The sequence below is a fragment of the Priapulus caudatus genome, unplaced genomic scaffold (genome assembly GCF_000485595.1).
Source record: "Priapulus caudatus unplaced genomic scaffold, Priapulus_caudatus-5.0.1 Scaffold651, whole genome shotgun sequence".
NCBI classification, from domain to species: Eukaryota; Metazoa; Priapulida; class Priapulimorpha; order Priapulimorphida; family Priapulidae; genus Priapulus; species Priapulus caudatus.
This window is the reverse complement of record NW_014577712.1, coordinates 24,763-41,530: the sequence shown is the minus strand read 5'-3', so window position 1 is coordinate 41,530 and position 16,768 is coordinate 24,763. Positions and strand designations below refer to the sequence as shown.

General features: G+C 41.0%; 1 protein-coding gene across 1 annotated transcript in view; it reads left to right on the top strand.

Moving 5' to 3' along the window:
* Window positions 1-9,062: 9,062 nt before the first annotated feature.
* LOC106812456 (heterogeneous nuclear ribonucleoprotein A1, A2/B1 homolog) overlaps window positions 9,063-16,768 on the top strand; it is a 10,744-nt gene continuing 3,038 nt past the window's right edge. The window contains exons 1-2 of the mRNA XM_014816341.1: window positions 9,063-9,098; window positions 9,877-10,125. Coding sequence (XP_014671827.1) covers window positions 9,063-9,098; window positions 9,877-10,125 — 285 coding nt within the window. The remainder of the gene's footprint in view (window positions 9,099-9,876; window positions 10,126-16,768) is intronic.

Sequence of the window (16,768 nt, the reverse complement as noted above, 5' to 3'; positions counted from 1 at the left end):
AGGTCCTTGTTTGGAGGTGGATTCGTGGATACTAAATCGAGAGCGTATATATAAGACAACTCGAAGCGAGTAATAGTCAGTCTCTAATATTGTCTTGTGCCTCCGTGCATCGTTCATTGAAGTCGTCCAGTACGTAAGTTGTTCTAAGCATTGGGCTTAGGGTTTTGTTACTATATCTATCTAGCTTTACTTTGTACTATATCTTATTGTAGCGACGCTGCGCTCGAGCTCATTAAGGTAGCTAGTGGGGGTTGAAACTACCAATTTTTCAAAATATGACTTTTTTTAAATTTTAACTCTACTAAGTATTTTAGAATGTTTTCTTTCCATTTTTCAACATTAATTGCTTATAATTAGCCACTAAACAGGTCTAAAAACATTTTACATTTGTAATGTGATTTTAAATTAAACCGGAAGTAGCATATCTAAGTGAATTTAATCACCTAAATCAACTTGTTGCAATAAGAAAATATCAATTTTTTGCTTCTCAACTCATCACTAGGATGTGCTGCCACCTAACAGACAAAATTAGCAGCATAGCTGCAATCGGTGGTGTCCCAGGGTGCATTATAAAAATGGTAGCATCGTGTTAGCAGTTAAAATTTTTATAATCTGTTGTAAGTATCTGTCGTCATCTACGTTATATCCGCATATTTAGTGAATATTATCAGTTTAAAATATAAGAGAACAATTTAGCATCAAATATGCCTAAGTACAAAAATGTTAAAACTAAGAAGAGACGATTTTATGGCAACAGATTCACTAATATTTCTGAACAGACTGAAACCGGAAGTGAAAATCACAGTGCATCAGAACGTAAATTAAATAATTCTATTAAACTTAACTCTACAAAAGACATTTCCAGTGATTCTGTTGATAGCTTCTGTTTGTTTGACATGACTATATTTCATGAATTAATGACAAAATATGGCCATTGTCCTAAATGTCAGTTGTCAATATCTTGTCGAATGAACACTGATATCCGAGAAGCTGCATATGGTTTTGCTGTACCGATCAAATTTTTATGCTCTGGGTGTGATTATGAAGACACGGTGTATACATCTAGGAAGTTCAGAGACCCTATACATGCTAAGGGGGACAAACCTTATGTTGTAAACAGACTTGCTGTCATGGCTTTTCGATCGCAAGGATTAGGTGCCGAAGCCATGGAGCGTATGGCCGCCATACTGCACATGCCAAGTTCACTCAATCGCTCGAGCTATAATGATCATGTCGGTGCTCTTTTACACCACTTTACTGATGAAGTTGAACAATCTATGAATACTGCCAGTATGGAAATGAAAGCGAAGAAGCCAGGGATCGGCGATAAGCCTACCGAATGTTCAGTGTCCGTGGACGGAACATGGCACCGCCGTGGGTACTCTCACATTACAACTGTCCGTAGGCGCTAATAAGGGGACCTATGCCTTCCTTGTAGCCAGCAGTGATGGTAGAAGACATATTTGGTAAGGAATTCACGGCTCGTTCTACAGAGAGGGGTATAAAAGAGGCCGCGAGGAAGAGACGGGGCTTTCGTGTATTCATCCTTCTGTGACTAAAGTATATGTGCATTGTGAACCTGTATTCTACCCTGTGTGACTTGTACGACTTCTGTTTTAGTGAGTATACAATATATAGTGAAACGGCAGTTTGTAAACGACATCATTCTATTTTCATTTTATTATCGTATTCGTAAGTTTAGTCACACAATTACACGGCGCACATAGCACGCAAGCTACAGCGCACAGTTGTCTGGCAGCAGAAATTATCCAGCGACTACAACATATTTCTACATTTAGCGTAATATGAAACACACTTTTGGAATCTTCCCATGTTATCAAAGCTAGTATCAATGTATCTACCTTAAATGCAAATAAAAAGATTTCATTGTTACTTTTCTAACAAAACTAGATACATTATTATGATAATTTATGCAAATCATATGCATGTGTGAACAGGACATTCCATCCCGTGAACTGAACTTCAACTGCCATGAAGACAGTATCAGGGAAAGTACTGATGGACAGCTCAAGCCTAGCCAGTATGTGACTAGGTCCGGCAGAGTGTCCAAACCATGTGAGAAACTAGACCTGTGAACAATCTGTTTAGTCAGATAGTGTTAATGTGAGAATAGTGTTCAAAAGGAGAGTAAATGTGTTTAAAACGATAAAGTGTTGATGCATTAACGTGGTTACATAGCATTTAATTGTTGCGGTATTATATAATCTTTGTCAGGAATGATCTTTGGATAATTTGGACTGTATGGGAATTCATATCTGCAAGAGCTGCATTATTAGTTTTATTTTCATCTCAAAGGGGGATGTTGTATTATCATAATTATCTGTTCTTGTGTCTTGTGTTCATGTGCTGCCACCTATGGAGGTTGAGAGAAAGGGAAATAAACATGGCTGGTTTCTGTTAACTCAAGGCATTCGTCCTACTCATTATTTGTGTCTAATTAACGCCCACAAGATAAACCTCCTGACTCAACAAGGAGTACACGGATGAAATTGAAAAGCTGAGGAAAAGCTGAGGAAATACTTGATAGCTGCTCGTGGGCGTAATGTTGGCGGTTTTTTTACAGTGGGTTCTCCGCCCCGTCCTTCTTGTCCCCCTCCCTTCCCGTTCCTTCTCCACGCCGTTTTCGCTCCCGATCCCCTGTTAGCCGCTCTCCTTCTCCCCCGCACCCGTCTCTCCCCCTCGTCGAGTCCGCTTGCGAGCACATACGAGGGCTCCTCCCATCCGCTACAGGTCTACAAACTTCTCAATAATGCTCTATTTGGAAAGACAATGGCAAACGTGAGAAATCGCGTAGATTTTAGATTAGCACAAAATGGAGAGAGGTTAGAGCAGCTAGTTTCTCAACCAAATCATAGGCATGTTATAAAATTTGATAAGAATCTCCTGGCGTCTGCTAGAATAAACTGAGGTAGTTTTAGACAACCAGTCTATATTGTCATGTGTTTTAGATAACTCGAAAGAAGAGATGTCATCGTTTAAGATACGATTACTTAAGTAGAATTTCTAATGCAAAGATCAGAGCCAACGCCCAAACACACCCCAACAGTCAACCCAACGTCATTCCGGTCCGAAAATGATTGAAAACAACTGCAATAGCATTTGTCACACTAAACGGTTATTTTAAAACCGAAAATGTATTCGATGCAAAAACCTAACAGGAATAGGTAAAAAAACCTGCAAAATGCGTTAAAAAGTCTGTAATAGAAAATGAACTATGGCAGCGAGGATTATAGACGTGAAATTTAGGACAAAATAGTGTAGACACGAGGTTTGCATTCTTATAAATAACGTTTAATAACTTTACCTATACACCTCCTTTAAAATTAAAGGCCAGCACATGTATTCTTGTAACGAGCAACGATGGGCAAAGAGAATGTGTGAAATGAGTCTTCCATCCGGAGTTTTGCACATGAAAGCAGGCAGCTAATGTGTGTTTTGTTGTTTGGGCAGTGTGGTAGCGGCGTTGGTGATCGTAGCGGGCCGCTAATGTGTTGTTTATACATGGTAATCGGCGGTTGTTTTTTACACCGATTGGCACACGAGCGTGCAGTGCGGCTCCCCCAGCGAGGTGTTCAGCACACTAGGGTACACCCATATTGGGAACGAGGAGCATGCGGGATGTGTGCCGCGCACGCTAGCTATGCCAGGGGATGGACCGATTATTACGACATGGCCAGGCTTGTGGTATTAGAGATTCTGTTCTAAAAACGGAAACTCTGCTAGTCCTCTCTTCGGCCGGCGACTGTTCACAAAGGATACGTCCTTGTTTGGAGGTGGATTCGTGAATACTAAATCGAGGCGTAATATATAGAGCCACTTTGAAGCGAGTAATAGTCAGTCCTCTAATATTGTCTTGGTGTCCGTGCATCGTTCATTGAAGTCGTCCAGTACGTAAGTTGTCTACTAAGCGTTGGCTTAGCGTTTTGCTACTATATCTATCTTGCTTTACTTTGTACTATATCTTATCGTGAAATGTCTTTTCTAGTACATGAAATAATCTTCTTATTTCTAAACGTAGTTTCTTATAGGCTGTTGTAAGAGAAGCTCTTTAGTTTCACTGTCTGTCAGCCACCTTTCTTTGTACTATCGCTCGCCTCATTATTCACTACAAGGATTTCCTTGTAATAAATCTATTCTTTCGTGGCCACTGTCTACACTCTTGTATTTCTGATTATAAGTGTTAAATTTCTATGCACTTCTTGTAAGACGTAACTACAACCCGCTTACAATTCGAGTTCTATAATCCATGCGGCGCATAGGAGCATTAGGCTGCATGGACGGGGAAGCTTGCATATCACAATCAATTCAATTTAGATCATGTCTTAAGATCGTCTAACTACTTGTCATTTGTTTCAGAGGCAACATCGATGTGAATCGCAGCGTGAAGAGGTTCGATCCGTGGTGCACGGTCGAATGCAGAGGTTTGCGTAGACGGTGAAGCTTATTTGCGTACAAAACTGTGAGGACCGGCACCCTAAAGGTATCAGCTAGTGGCTCTGGTTGTCTGTCCGCATTCGTAACTTGTGTGTCGTGGTGTTGTGTGGATTATGGAGAGGGAAGGGTGCAATAATTAATGAGGTTAAGCTGTACAGAAATTTTTATTTTCAGGTGTTGAATTCGCTTTGACCGGACAACATATCTGACATTGATTAATATGTTTGATTGTGTTCAGAATGACTTTGACTCAGGGAACGAGGTGTTAGTCGCTTTGCGCAGCAGCATCCTAGCTTCGGAAGCATCATTGAACTTGTGGAGTTGTAGGCGAGGATGGTTTCGGTCATATCCGTCGTTTTTTTCCATTGCGCATTTTAAATTACGAGCACACCGGGTTTTTATCAACAAAGTAGTTCGTAGAATATTTCAAATAAAAAATTATAGTAAATCTTATAGAACTTGGTGTTGACAAAAACATAGAAGGGTGGTACCGCCATCCGGTCAGCCCCTCCACGCCGTAGTCGCCTCCGTCCCCGTAAGGAGACGTCGGAGGCGGGGAGTGGTTGACATGTCACCCACGCCTTAGATGTAGGGGTATTCAGGCAGTGAAAGTTTTTGGTTAAAGATCCTTGATGATTACTTCAGACAGTCACGATTCTCTACGGTTGGCAAGGGGCAGTTTCCAAAACTCATGAAAAAGCTTCATGAAAAAAACCCTGATGCCTTCAAAAACAACATGCAGCTTCCAGAGTTGCTACTCTCCCGTTTATGACAGCGTAAACATCACTTCACAGAGCTATTTCTAATGAGTATTTTTTGTGTTGTTGCAGATACACCTGCGCTGTAACGATCACTCATTCGGGTATGCGAGGTGCCAATGAAGAGTCTGATCCTGAGCCGGAGGAAACTTACTCGCAGCCTTATGTCATCGAACGCTTTGTTTAGGTGAGGGTGCTTGATGATGTCCCAACCCCAAACACCAAAAAAATAAGGATGGTGGCCATAAACCAATAACACACAACTGAATGATTGTTATGGCTTTTAAACCCAAGACATGTGATGCATATTCTAGACTTTAACTTTGTCCCAACCCTACATGCATTGGTGCTTCAATACAAAATGTAGTAAAACCTGCCCAAATTAGGGCACTTTACCCTACCTTAATTACTTAATCTACATGAGTTATCCCAACACGGTAATGCTTGATGTCTGCAACTCCATAACAATTTAAAAGTTTTGCTGTGCCTTGGGGTGCTTACGACGCATTTCATTGACTCCAATTAGCAGGGGTCGAAATAAGCGATGGTCCGATGGTCCGGGCCATCAAATAATCAGGAGGACCATCAGATTTTCAAAGTCAATGGTCCGACGGACCATTGAATATTTTGGTCCTATTTTACGGTAATTTTCTTTGAAGTTCCCACGTTCCAATATACTATTAAAAAGTGAATAAACAATTACTGTATCGTCTGATATATTCATTGTAGGTGAATAATTAAACCATTTTACCACCATGTAAAATCTCTTTCTTAAGTTTCACGCCGCATTACTTTTAGAGATCAATTTGAAATTTAGGAGGACCATCTAAAATTTAGGAGGACCATCTAAATTTCAAACTAGATGGTTCTGTGGACCATCTCTTTTTTCTCCTTATTTCTACCCGTGCAAGATAATGTAAAATCGCAAATCTAACCTCGGGCTGTATGGTGTGCTCAATCCTAATGCAATCCAAGTCAAATTGCTCGGTAATTAAACCTAAACCCATTGATTGTTTGATGCTGTGAGGAATTGATTGCCAGTTAAATTGCAAATTCTGACTGAAAGCTAATGCTGTATGATTTGCTGATTTTGATTTGCAGTAAATCTGTAAGTATAGGCTCAGTGTTGCCAAGAAGTGCTTCAGCTTTTTGAGTTTGCATAAAAAGGAGCTATAACTCTTAAACCCTTAAGCCCTATAAGGTTTTCCACAGCTTCAACTCGATGTAGTCCAACACACCTATATTATAAAGCTGAAGATAAAGCTAATTTGGAACATCCTATAAAACCTCTGACATACCTTAATTACTTAATCTATATGAGTTATCCCAACACGGTAATGCTGTCGTCACAGCTTGATGTCTGCAACTCCATAACAATTTAAAAGTTTAGCTGTGCCTTGAGGCGCTTACGACGCATTTCATTGACTCCAATTAGCAGGGGTCGAAATAAGCGATGGTCCGGGCCTTCAAATAATCAAGAGGACCATCAGATTTTCAAAGTCAATAAATTTAACGGTAATTTTCTTTGAAGTTTCCACGTTCCAATATACTATTAAAGTGAATAAACAATTACTGTATCGTTTGATACATTCATTGTACAGCGAACGAGTTTGGCACTCGCCCGCTTAAAAAGCCACCACCTGCCGAAGTGGATTATGTTTGCCCTGTGTGCAGTGCACAATACAGTTAGAACTGATAGTGTGGGAGCAATTGCCATCCCATAGTGGAGTAGACAACTTGAAGACAATTTCAAACGCAATAACTCATTAAAACCACTCCAGGGTACATTATATCCAGGGTACTCCAGGGTTCCTGTTTGAATTGCAACCGACATAATGTCAAACACAGAAGCAGCAGAAGACTATATTGGATGGATTGCTTTTGATACAAACTGGCTACCGGCCACACATCACCATGTGTTTCACACATTAATGATTAGCACAGGGTTGAAAGACTCTAGACGGTTCGGCCGTTTTTCTTGTACAAAACACTCTATTAGGGGTAAGATACCTTGGACAGGTTTGTAATTTGTGGGGTAGACAATTTGGAGACAACTTCAAATGCAATAACGCATTAAAACCACTCCATGGTACATTATTACAGCACTAGCTGTCAGTTCCTGTTTGTATTGTAACATAATGTCAAACACAGAAGCGTTGGCCCAATAAGTGATTTATGTCCTTATATATGGTAATTTAATTAATGTTTTCTTTAGGATGCATGCATGAAGTTATGTTGTTGATGCTATGGAATGGTAACATATTATATCATAGCTTGGAACCCCATCTATTGTGATATTTTTGATAAATTTTGGTGTCAAGTTGAGAATTGTGTAAAATTATTTGGCAGCTATTTTACAATTCAAGATTGTAGGGAAGTTAGAAATAAAAAAGCTAAAATTTTTGCATTGCTGGAGATGTCAAAGGTCAGGGTCAGAGGTCAATGTACTAGGAAACTTGGAATATCAAACTGCGAAACAGTGTCCTCTGTGTCGCAACACTGTAAAGAGTCGGCGCTCATCTCAGCCGAGAATAATTGGCTTCATCATTAGACAAGGCCTTTATAGTTTATGTTGTGGCGCAACACTGTGAAGAGTCGGCGCTCGTCTCAAATTTGAAAATATTACGCAAAATTGGAAAGAGAATTGCTCGTGTGTAGACGGCGAGAGAGAGAGAGAGAGAGTAGACTCCGATGTAACGATGGATTTTTCTTATTTGTTGTAGCCACGCGTCAGACCTCATAGGCACGCACAAGTGGAGCCAGATTTATGAGTCGCATCCTCACCTCATCGAGGAGCTGCTTTTACGTGCACTAGCCAGCCAGCAGTTGCGTCCGCTCGGGCTGTCAAACCTGACACCGTTAACAATAAAATATTACGTGATTGATATGATTGCATTTATTGATTTTTTATAATGAAATAAATTCTGATGGTGACATTGATTATTCTAAAATTTGAAAATATTACGCAAAATTGGAAAGAGAATTGCTCGTGTGTAGACGGCGAGAGAGAGAGAGAGTAGACTCCGATATAACGATGGATTTTTCTTATTCGTTGTAGCCACGCGTCAGACTTCATAAGGACGCACTGGTGGAAGCAGATGTGTGAGTCGCATCCTCCCCTCATCGCGGAGCTACTTTTACGCGCACTAGACGGCCAGTCGAACCTGACACCGTTCAAGGTGATTGAGTGCAACCTATCCACGGATCTCGAGACAGCGAGAGAGAGAGCGAGAGAGAGTAGACTCCGATGTAACGATGGATTTTTCTTATTCGTTGTAGCCACATGTCAGACTTCATAGATAGCCGTGGGTGGAAGCAGATAAAGTCACATCCTCACCTCATGGAAGAGGCATATCGCGCACTACTCGGCTGCAAGCGCCGCAAGCGATAAAAACTTCAACGATGCATTTGACCATTGGACATCGATAGACACATCGATACTCTACTGAATAAAATCCACATCACTTAAAAGCATAGTTTCATCCGAAAACAAAGGAAACACATGAAAATATTCACAGTTCAATAGCAGTTGTTTACTAAGCGCTCTATGTTACCGATGTGTAAGCATTTACATGTTTGGTAGAGTCCTGGTTAAGTGAACAGGTTTTTTTTTTCTCAATAACTTCAATAACGCAATAACGGTATTTTTGGTGTTGGAAGTTACTTTTACAAAGGCTTAGGTTTTTGGTTGACCTCAACTGGTCACAAAAGGTCATGTGACTGTAATGGATGGTAAAATTCTCATAAACTTTTAGCACACACATGGAAATTTGTAAGGGGGAGGAGGGGGTGAGGCCTTCCATCAGTTCAATACAGGTTTAGCTGGTGGTTTGGACGAAAAGCTGGGGAATGAAGAAGATACCCCAGTGTTATGCCATTAGTCCAGTATGACCATCTTGTACTTGATGTTGTTGTTGTTGTTTGTGTGTGCAGGCAGTACATGGAAAGCAGGGCTGAGTTCACTGGTGACCTTCCTCATGTGCAGTGGACACGTGGCAATCTGAAGTCAGCAAGACAGAGAGATGGACACTCATGCGGTGCTTTTGTCATGTCCTTTACGTTATATATCCAAACATTGATGAAAAACAGTTCTAGCGATTGTGAAGGGCGGCTATCGCACGGCATCCTCACTTTATATTATCAAAGGTCGCCGACAGTCAGCACAGCATGGCTGTGTATGTGCCTGGGGCGGCATATTGATTGATGTACGGGAAGGAGTGCAGGATTGTTTAAAAGTCGCGTGGGTCATGTACATTATAGGGTGTTTGGGCGCTGCTGGGATCAGAGGACGACAGCAAAATTCTTTCCTGGAATTGAGGAAAAAGCTGCAATCGGGAATGACACAGTGAGCGTGCCGGCACGCAAAAAAAACGTGTGAATTTCATTACGATTTTCCATGTATATATTGTAATATCAGGAGTGTATAATATCGATATATATCTCTATATATAATATATAAATCTATCTATCTGTATATATATATATATCTATATCTATATCTACCTATCTATCTATCTATTTATATAATATAGATCTCTATATTATACACTCCTGGTAATATGATATGCACTGAACCAAAAGAGGACCTTAACGGCTCATAGATTGCAAGTAAATTTTGTACAGATCTGAAAATAATTAAGCGTCAAGGCCTGTGTTCATTCAGGTGGCAGGTGTTCAAGCTGAAATTGACAAGATACTATTCATCGGTGGGCTCAGCCACGAGACGACCAAGGAGAGCTTAAAGCTATACTTCGAGCAATGGGGCAAAATCATTGTCTGCGTCCTGAAGCGCGGCTATGGTTTTATAACTAACCAGCAGGCATCGCAGCTGGACAAGGCGCAGCAGAACCGGCCGCACATAATCGATGTCACGGAGGTCCAGTCAAACCGCTACTCACGAAAATATGAGCAGGTACGTGAAATTCACGACGACTCGTGCGCATGAGAGACTGCAGGCCTCGGTCTAGCGTTGCTCCTCTCACCTCGTAGTGCGAAGCGTGTATGTAGGCATGATCAATCATTGCCAAACGTGTCTTGCATAGTGGGGGAGGGGGCTAATTTGCCCCCCCCCCACCTCAGACCTCTGCCATTTATCAATGTTTGGCATGTGTGTATATTAAATAAACAGTAATGTCTAATAATAAACAATGCATCGATGTAGTTACATTTCCGACTTGCTTTGATGAAATGAGCTAAAAACAAGTACAACAACATGATTTTTTTTTTCAATTTTTCCAGATTTTTCCAAAAACAGATTTTGGAAATGCTATGTAGATGACATACAAGCGGTGGTTACCAAGGCATCCACACGCATCCTCAATGCTCATCTCAACTCAATAGATATGTCCGGCAACATACAATTCACCTCTGAAGAAATGGAAAACAACAGCATTCCTTTCCTAAACACGAAGATTGTGAGCAGAGAAGATGGTATGCTAAAAACCGTGGTCTACAGGAAGAAGACCCATACCAATCAATATCGGAACTTCCAGTCTCACCACCCGATAACTAAAAAAACTGGGAGTCGTCTGCACACTACTTGATAGAGCGAACATCGTTGTAACAGAACCGGAAGATATACGCGCCAAGGAACTTGAGATTCGACACGCACTTCGAAATTGCGGCTACCCAAACTGGACAATTGAAGACACAAAACGGAAAAGAGAAACAAAAGTGACCAACAACAAATTGAAAAAGAAGGGGAACGACTTGAAAACGAAAAATACGGAGTTAGTTATCATTCCTTACATCAAGGGCATGTCCGAGAGGTTAGCCCGCACATTCAACATCTCTTCAGCTTTCAAACCCCACAAGACAATCAGGAACATCTTAGTTCATCCCAAGAATAAAATTGAAAAAAAACTACAGGTTGTGTATACCGTATCGCCTGCTCGAACTGTGACAGCGCGTACATTGGAGAAACAGGCAGAAAATTTGGCACACGTTTAAAAGAACATATGACTGATGTCAATACTCACACAAAAGGAACCAGCACACGAGCGGCTCGTGCGTCCACTTCAGGACAACAGCATAAGTCAGCGATAACAGACCATATGGTCGATCAAAACCATCTGCCGGATTGGAAAGAGGCCACTGTGGTGTCAAAGGAATCAATTCCGAGGCACAGACAAATCAGAGAAGCAATTTACATCCACAGAGAACCGACTACAATGAATAGAGATGCGGGGTCATACCATCTATCCCACATTTACGACAACGTACATTCTAGGATCTGCACCCACTCGAGATGACCGCAGGCTTGGAGGCCGCCCGAAAATGAATAGGTTCGAACTTTCGTTTCCAGTGCTGAAGAACTGAGAAAGAACTGAGAAAGTCTGTCAGAGAGATGGACGAAAATTTCGTCAGAGTAAGTTATTTTGTACTTATTATTGATCTAACTGAGATTAGTGTTTGTGTTTGTGTGCTTCGTGAAAAAAAAATATAAATAATATATCCGAAATACATCAATGTTATATATATTTCTCTTCCCATATATATGTTATTGGGTTGGTCACTGCGGATCGCAGCGGAAAAGGTTGTAAATTTGCTATTTACTAAGGATGAAGGCAGTGAATTCCAATACGGAATCACAGAGACAAAGAAGCTAAACTTAAAAGGATTCTTAGAAGTTTGTACATGCCGAAGCTTTGCCAGACACCCAGACATGGAAATATTTCTTAAATGTATCACAGTTGAAAGAAGCCTGCAGGGCACCGTATGAGCACCCTGCATTGATGGGGGAGGGGGATGGTCTCAGGGCATGTTCCCCCACCCCAAATAATAGAAACATTTTGATTTCTAGATGGAGTTTCCTGCTAGTTGAGCAATTTTCAGGCAGTTTTGTAGCAACAAAACACCAAGGTCTTGAGAAAATTCTCATATGACATACGTGTATGATATCTGCTTTTTCCCATAGTAGAACTGAGATGAACACATCTCCATATAACGTAAATGTTTAGTTTTTTATTTATTTTCAAAACCCACACAAGACCTTTTCCCAGGATGGAAATCCAGCTAAGAAGAAACTCTAACATGCACATATGTCATGCCTACAAAATCTATATTTTAAATAATATCTCGAGCAAAACATGGAAAGTATCGAGTCACCATTCATACCATTTCTTTCTGAATTTGTAAAACATCAAAAAATTCAATAACTTCCATATCTGTGGTCTAAAATAAATTTGATTAAACTTTCACTGATTATCTTGTATTAATGTTCACTTTTATTTCATATTAATTTGATACCAACACATGGAATAGACTTGTCTCATCCCCCCCTACTTCCCCCTTACCCTTGAAATTCTCATATGAAGTATGAGTGAGTATAACTCATCACCGTGCAGGAGTGTATCAATAGGAGTGAGACAGACTAAAAACGGCAAAAATTCAACATTATTGTAGCCTATATGCTACTATGATTTATTGTGTTTACCTCATAAAACTTGCGCTCCTATCTTGCTTAATACATTAACAAAACTTTATTCGTGTCTAATTCGTTGGTTACAAAATTGACAAATCGGGGAGAGATATCGGTCGAAAACGGTACAATTGTGGTATTTTGAAAGTTATATCCCATTTTTCATCAAAACTGTGAACCGAACATAAGGGCGCAAATGCTTTTTGAAAGCCTCTCTATCGATTAGCAATGCAAACATAAGCAAACACTATAAAGGAGAGGTTTGCTAGGGATTTGGAAAGTTAAACGACGACTTGTGTTATTGATACTATTTACATTAGAAATAAAAAATTATCAACGATGTTTAGTATTTTTATCGGCATTTTAATTTTTTCAGTAACATATTGTTCATAGAACATGTATTACTGTCATCGACATTGGCATATAATAACAAAAGCGTTTTAACTTTCTGAATCCTAGGCAGAACTCGTAGTTGTTTGCTATTTTTGCATTGCTAAGCGATAGAGGGTTTGCAAAAGCATTGCCTTATGTTTGTTCACAGTTGTTGAAAATGGATTTAATAACTTTTCAAAAACCACATTGTACGTTTTGACCGATATCTCCGAATTTGTCATTTTGTAATGGACCAACAGATTAGGACACGAGACTAAGTTAACATTAAGACAAGGCCTTGGAGCTAAGTTTATGCGAGGTAAAGCACAATAAATCATAGGTAGACTAAGGCTACTACATGTATTGAATTTTGCCGGTTGTAGTTGTCCACTCTATTGATACACTCCTGGATAGCGTGTATCGGATAATCTGCTTTTTAGCATTCATTGAATAGTAGATGGCAACTTTGTAGATCGCTTGAATCGTGCCGTTGGAAGGTGGCGATCGTGCCGTTGGTGAGGTACCGTCGTTATGGCCCGTACTAAGCGCGTAAAAATAGCGTCAACAGTTGGGCAAAATCTTCTACCGTCGACGCTACGGTCACGATATTGCGGGATGTGGGGGTAATGCCGAAAACGAGTTGGATGTCGAAGCTGGAGTCAAAGTAAAAGGTACCAAGACGTGAGAAAGAAGGGGAATTCACATCCTTAACTTAAGGATATAAGGGACGAATGCAAATTGCGGCATAACACAAATCTTAAACGGCCTTCACCTTAGGCTCGTGATAGTCGGCTGTATAGCATCATGGTAGGAAAACCATACTGTGTGCGAAATTTGGAGGTCAAGTCAATAGGTCATGGGCAACACCGGCAAGATTTATAGACATTTTCTGAGGACCTGGTCTCGGAAGCGAGTTGAATAAAACAAACTTTTTTGTTTTTCAAGAGGTGACGCTTATAGCAATTTATTATGGTTTATTGAAAGCGACCATGAAATGTCATCTGCTGACATACGAAAGAAGTAAGTGTCGGATAACCTTTATGACCTCAGATGAGGGTTAAATTGGATTTTGTTTGACTGTCTGTTAGAAAGAATTTGATCTCGCAGGTTTCTAGTAGAATCTATACATGCTCTGGATGTTCATCAGCTCCCAATGTAGCAGCTGAGAGTGTTCAAAAAGCAAATTGGTGATAAGAAAGGGTGTATTTGACTTAAATCCTATAATTTCTATGTCATATCGTTGTACTGTGAGTACATGTACGGTAGTATGCCACTTGGTGCTGCAGGTGATTTTGCCTTGCGCTAATATTGCTATGCCAGTGGCACTCTCATATTGCTAATTTGAGGCTTTAAGGCTTGGCGAGGTAACATGGATAGAGTGCTGTACTTATATTCATGTCTCAATAGCTTGGTTGCTACTACGGATGATGGGAGCTTGTCCATTTTTAAATTGACAGACTACTTAAACGTAACGCGGGCCCATCTCGTGGCCCAACTCTCATCAACCCGATCCGTCAACGAACATAACTCTCTTCAACCGCAACCCGTTCCTGAAATACATCCCTGTTCTTATCCACCTGTTCGGGCTGTATGTGACCACATTTGGGACTAACAGGTTTTACTTAGAAATCCCCTCTACTCACGGAGTCACTCTGCGTAGACTAATGAGCGCTTGTCGTAGCGGCACTTGTTCCCATAAGTAGAACAGAGATGAACACATCTCCATATAACGTAAATGTTTAGTTTTTTAATTACGGGGGCGACACTGCAGTCATTGAACCTTGAACTTGAAACCTTTCAACCTTGAACTTGTGTAACATTGGTAGCCTCTTGGGGGGGGGGGGGGTGTGTGGTGGCGAGCCGCTATGGGGCAATTAAGATATTCTACTACTTTGATAATTGATGCCATTTTAAATATAATTTTCAAAACTGTCATATTGGCCTGCCGTTTTACGGTAATAATAGATTAATTGATTTTACTAGATTTTTATTGACGGATCGATATGATTCGAATGCGATATTACATCAATAATCTCATGAATTATTCTCATTATTTAATGATAATGTTATAGTTCTTCGATAAATAAATAGAGTAGAGAATCGACAAAATACACAGTGGTGCACTGCAGCATCAAATACATTGAATATACATTATAACATGATTTGATAAATAATACATGATATAACGGTGTTTTAGACTGTATTGGGATTTTGAAAACATGGTTGGCTAGGCCTTCTCGATCCATAAAAAAAGGTCAGAAATAGAAAATATAAGCTATATTGGCATCTTTGGCCTCCATTATTATTTGTGTATCTTCCTAAAGCTTCATCTTACTGCTCGTGCCTCGGCCGCCGTCTTCGGTGTCGCCATACTCCCGCGCGCGAGGCAAACCAAGTAGGCACCACCTGATGTGCCGTGCAGCGATGTCACGGCATGGGACGGGAGCCCGGCTACGAGCGGCCAAGAGCAGGGGGCGACACACGATACTGAGTATTTGGAGCCGGCAAAGCTCTCGTACGGATTCGACGTTCCCCGTAAAGCCCGTCAGCAACGGGGTCGTTAAAAAGTTTTTGTCGTGGGAGAGATCCGCATTAAATATTTGTCGTGGCAGATCTTGCACATGCCGAAATGTATTCAGAGGTGGTCACAATAGCGCATATACAGACAGTCATCTAAAGATGGTTGGCGAGTGGGACCCGCGACAGAAAAAAATGAGAAATGTCGTGGTTATGTTCGTGGGTGTTCGCAAGTCAGTCGTGTGATCAGTGCGTTGGAGTATGTGCGGGCAATATGTCGGGGCTAGTTTTTGGTAGCGTGAACAAGGTGTGACGGTGGCTTAAGTCAGACGGGGGAGTTTGCGCTGCTACCTGTGGGAGTACGCGCGATAACATTGGCGCAACTTACAGTCGTGGAGTGAGTCGTGGGTCACTCGTGGAGACTCGCGGCGTCGACGTCTCCCGACTTATAGTAACGAGGATGCCACGGTCGTGTTGGAGCCTGCCAGTTTTGCTGTGCAAGAGATTTTTTCCAAGCGTGGAACATTGTAAGTTAATCTGACCCGAATTTTTGAGACATTGCCCACTTTATTTTAGTTCAACTTTTTGGAAATTTAAGTTCCCAAGATTAGTATCCACAATGACTGTAATACGGAAAGATAATAATAAGGGCAGGTAAATTAATATATAAGTATATGTGAAATTGAAGAATGGGAAGGGACTAAGAACAAAGCCAGCTTTGTTCTTAAGGGAAAGCACGTGGAGGGTAAAGGTTCAAAAACGGGGGGCGGAGTTAAAGGCCACCGGAGCTCAGCCATAGGAAGGTCGGTGAATTAGCAGCGTTGACCAGCCGTCAGCTCGAACGCGACGGATCGGCAATGGAGCGCGGACTAAAGACAGAAGGCAGCTGTCGCTATTAAAGCACGTTTAATTGAACAATTATGCAGGGTCTGTCCTACATTTGCAACTACGAGTCACGATACATTCACGCTATCTGTTAGGTGTTGCTGTCAAGGGCAGCGTACAACACCTAACGTTGATATGAAAGTGTATGTGTGTCGCGTACCCTCTGTTCATCGGACGCCTATTAAAAGGGGCGTCAGCCGCGTTACGCGGTATATGTTGTAGCAGTACGATGGCTGTGCTACGAGCACGTAATCCGTTTGATGAGTAATTTATGTATGATGTGAAGCAAGCGTTTCTCTACAATTACAATAACGCAGCTACTAACGATACACGTACACATTCATAGAAGCGGAAAAAGCGG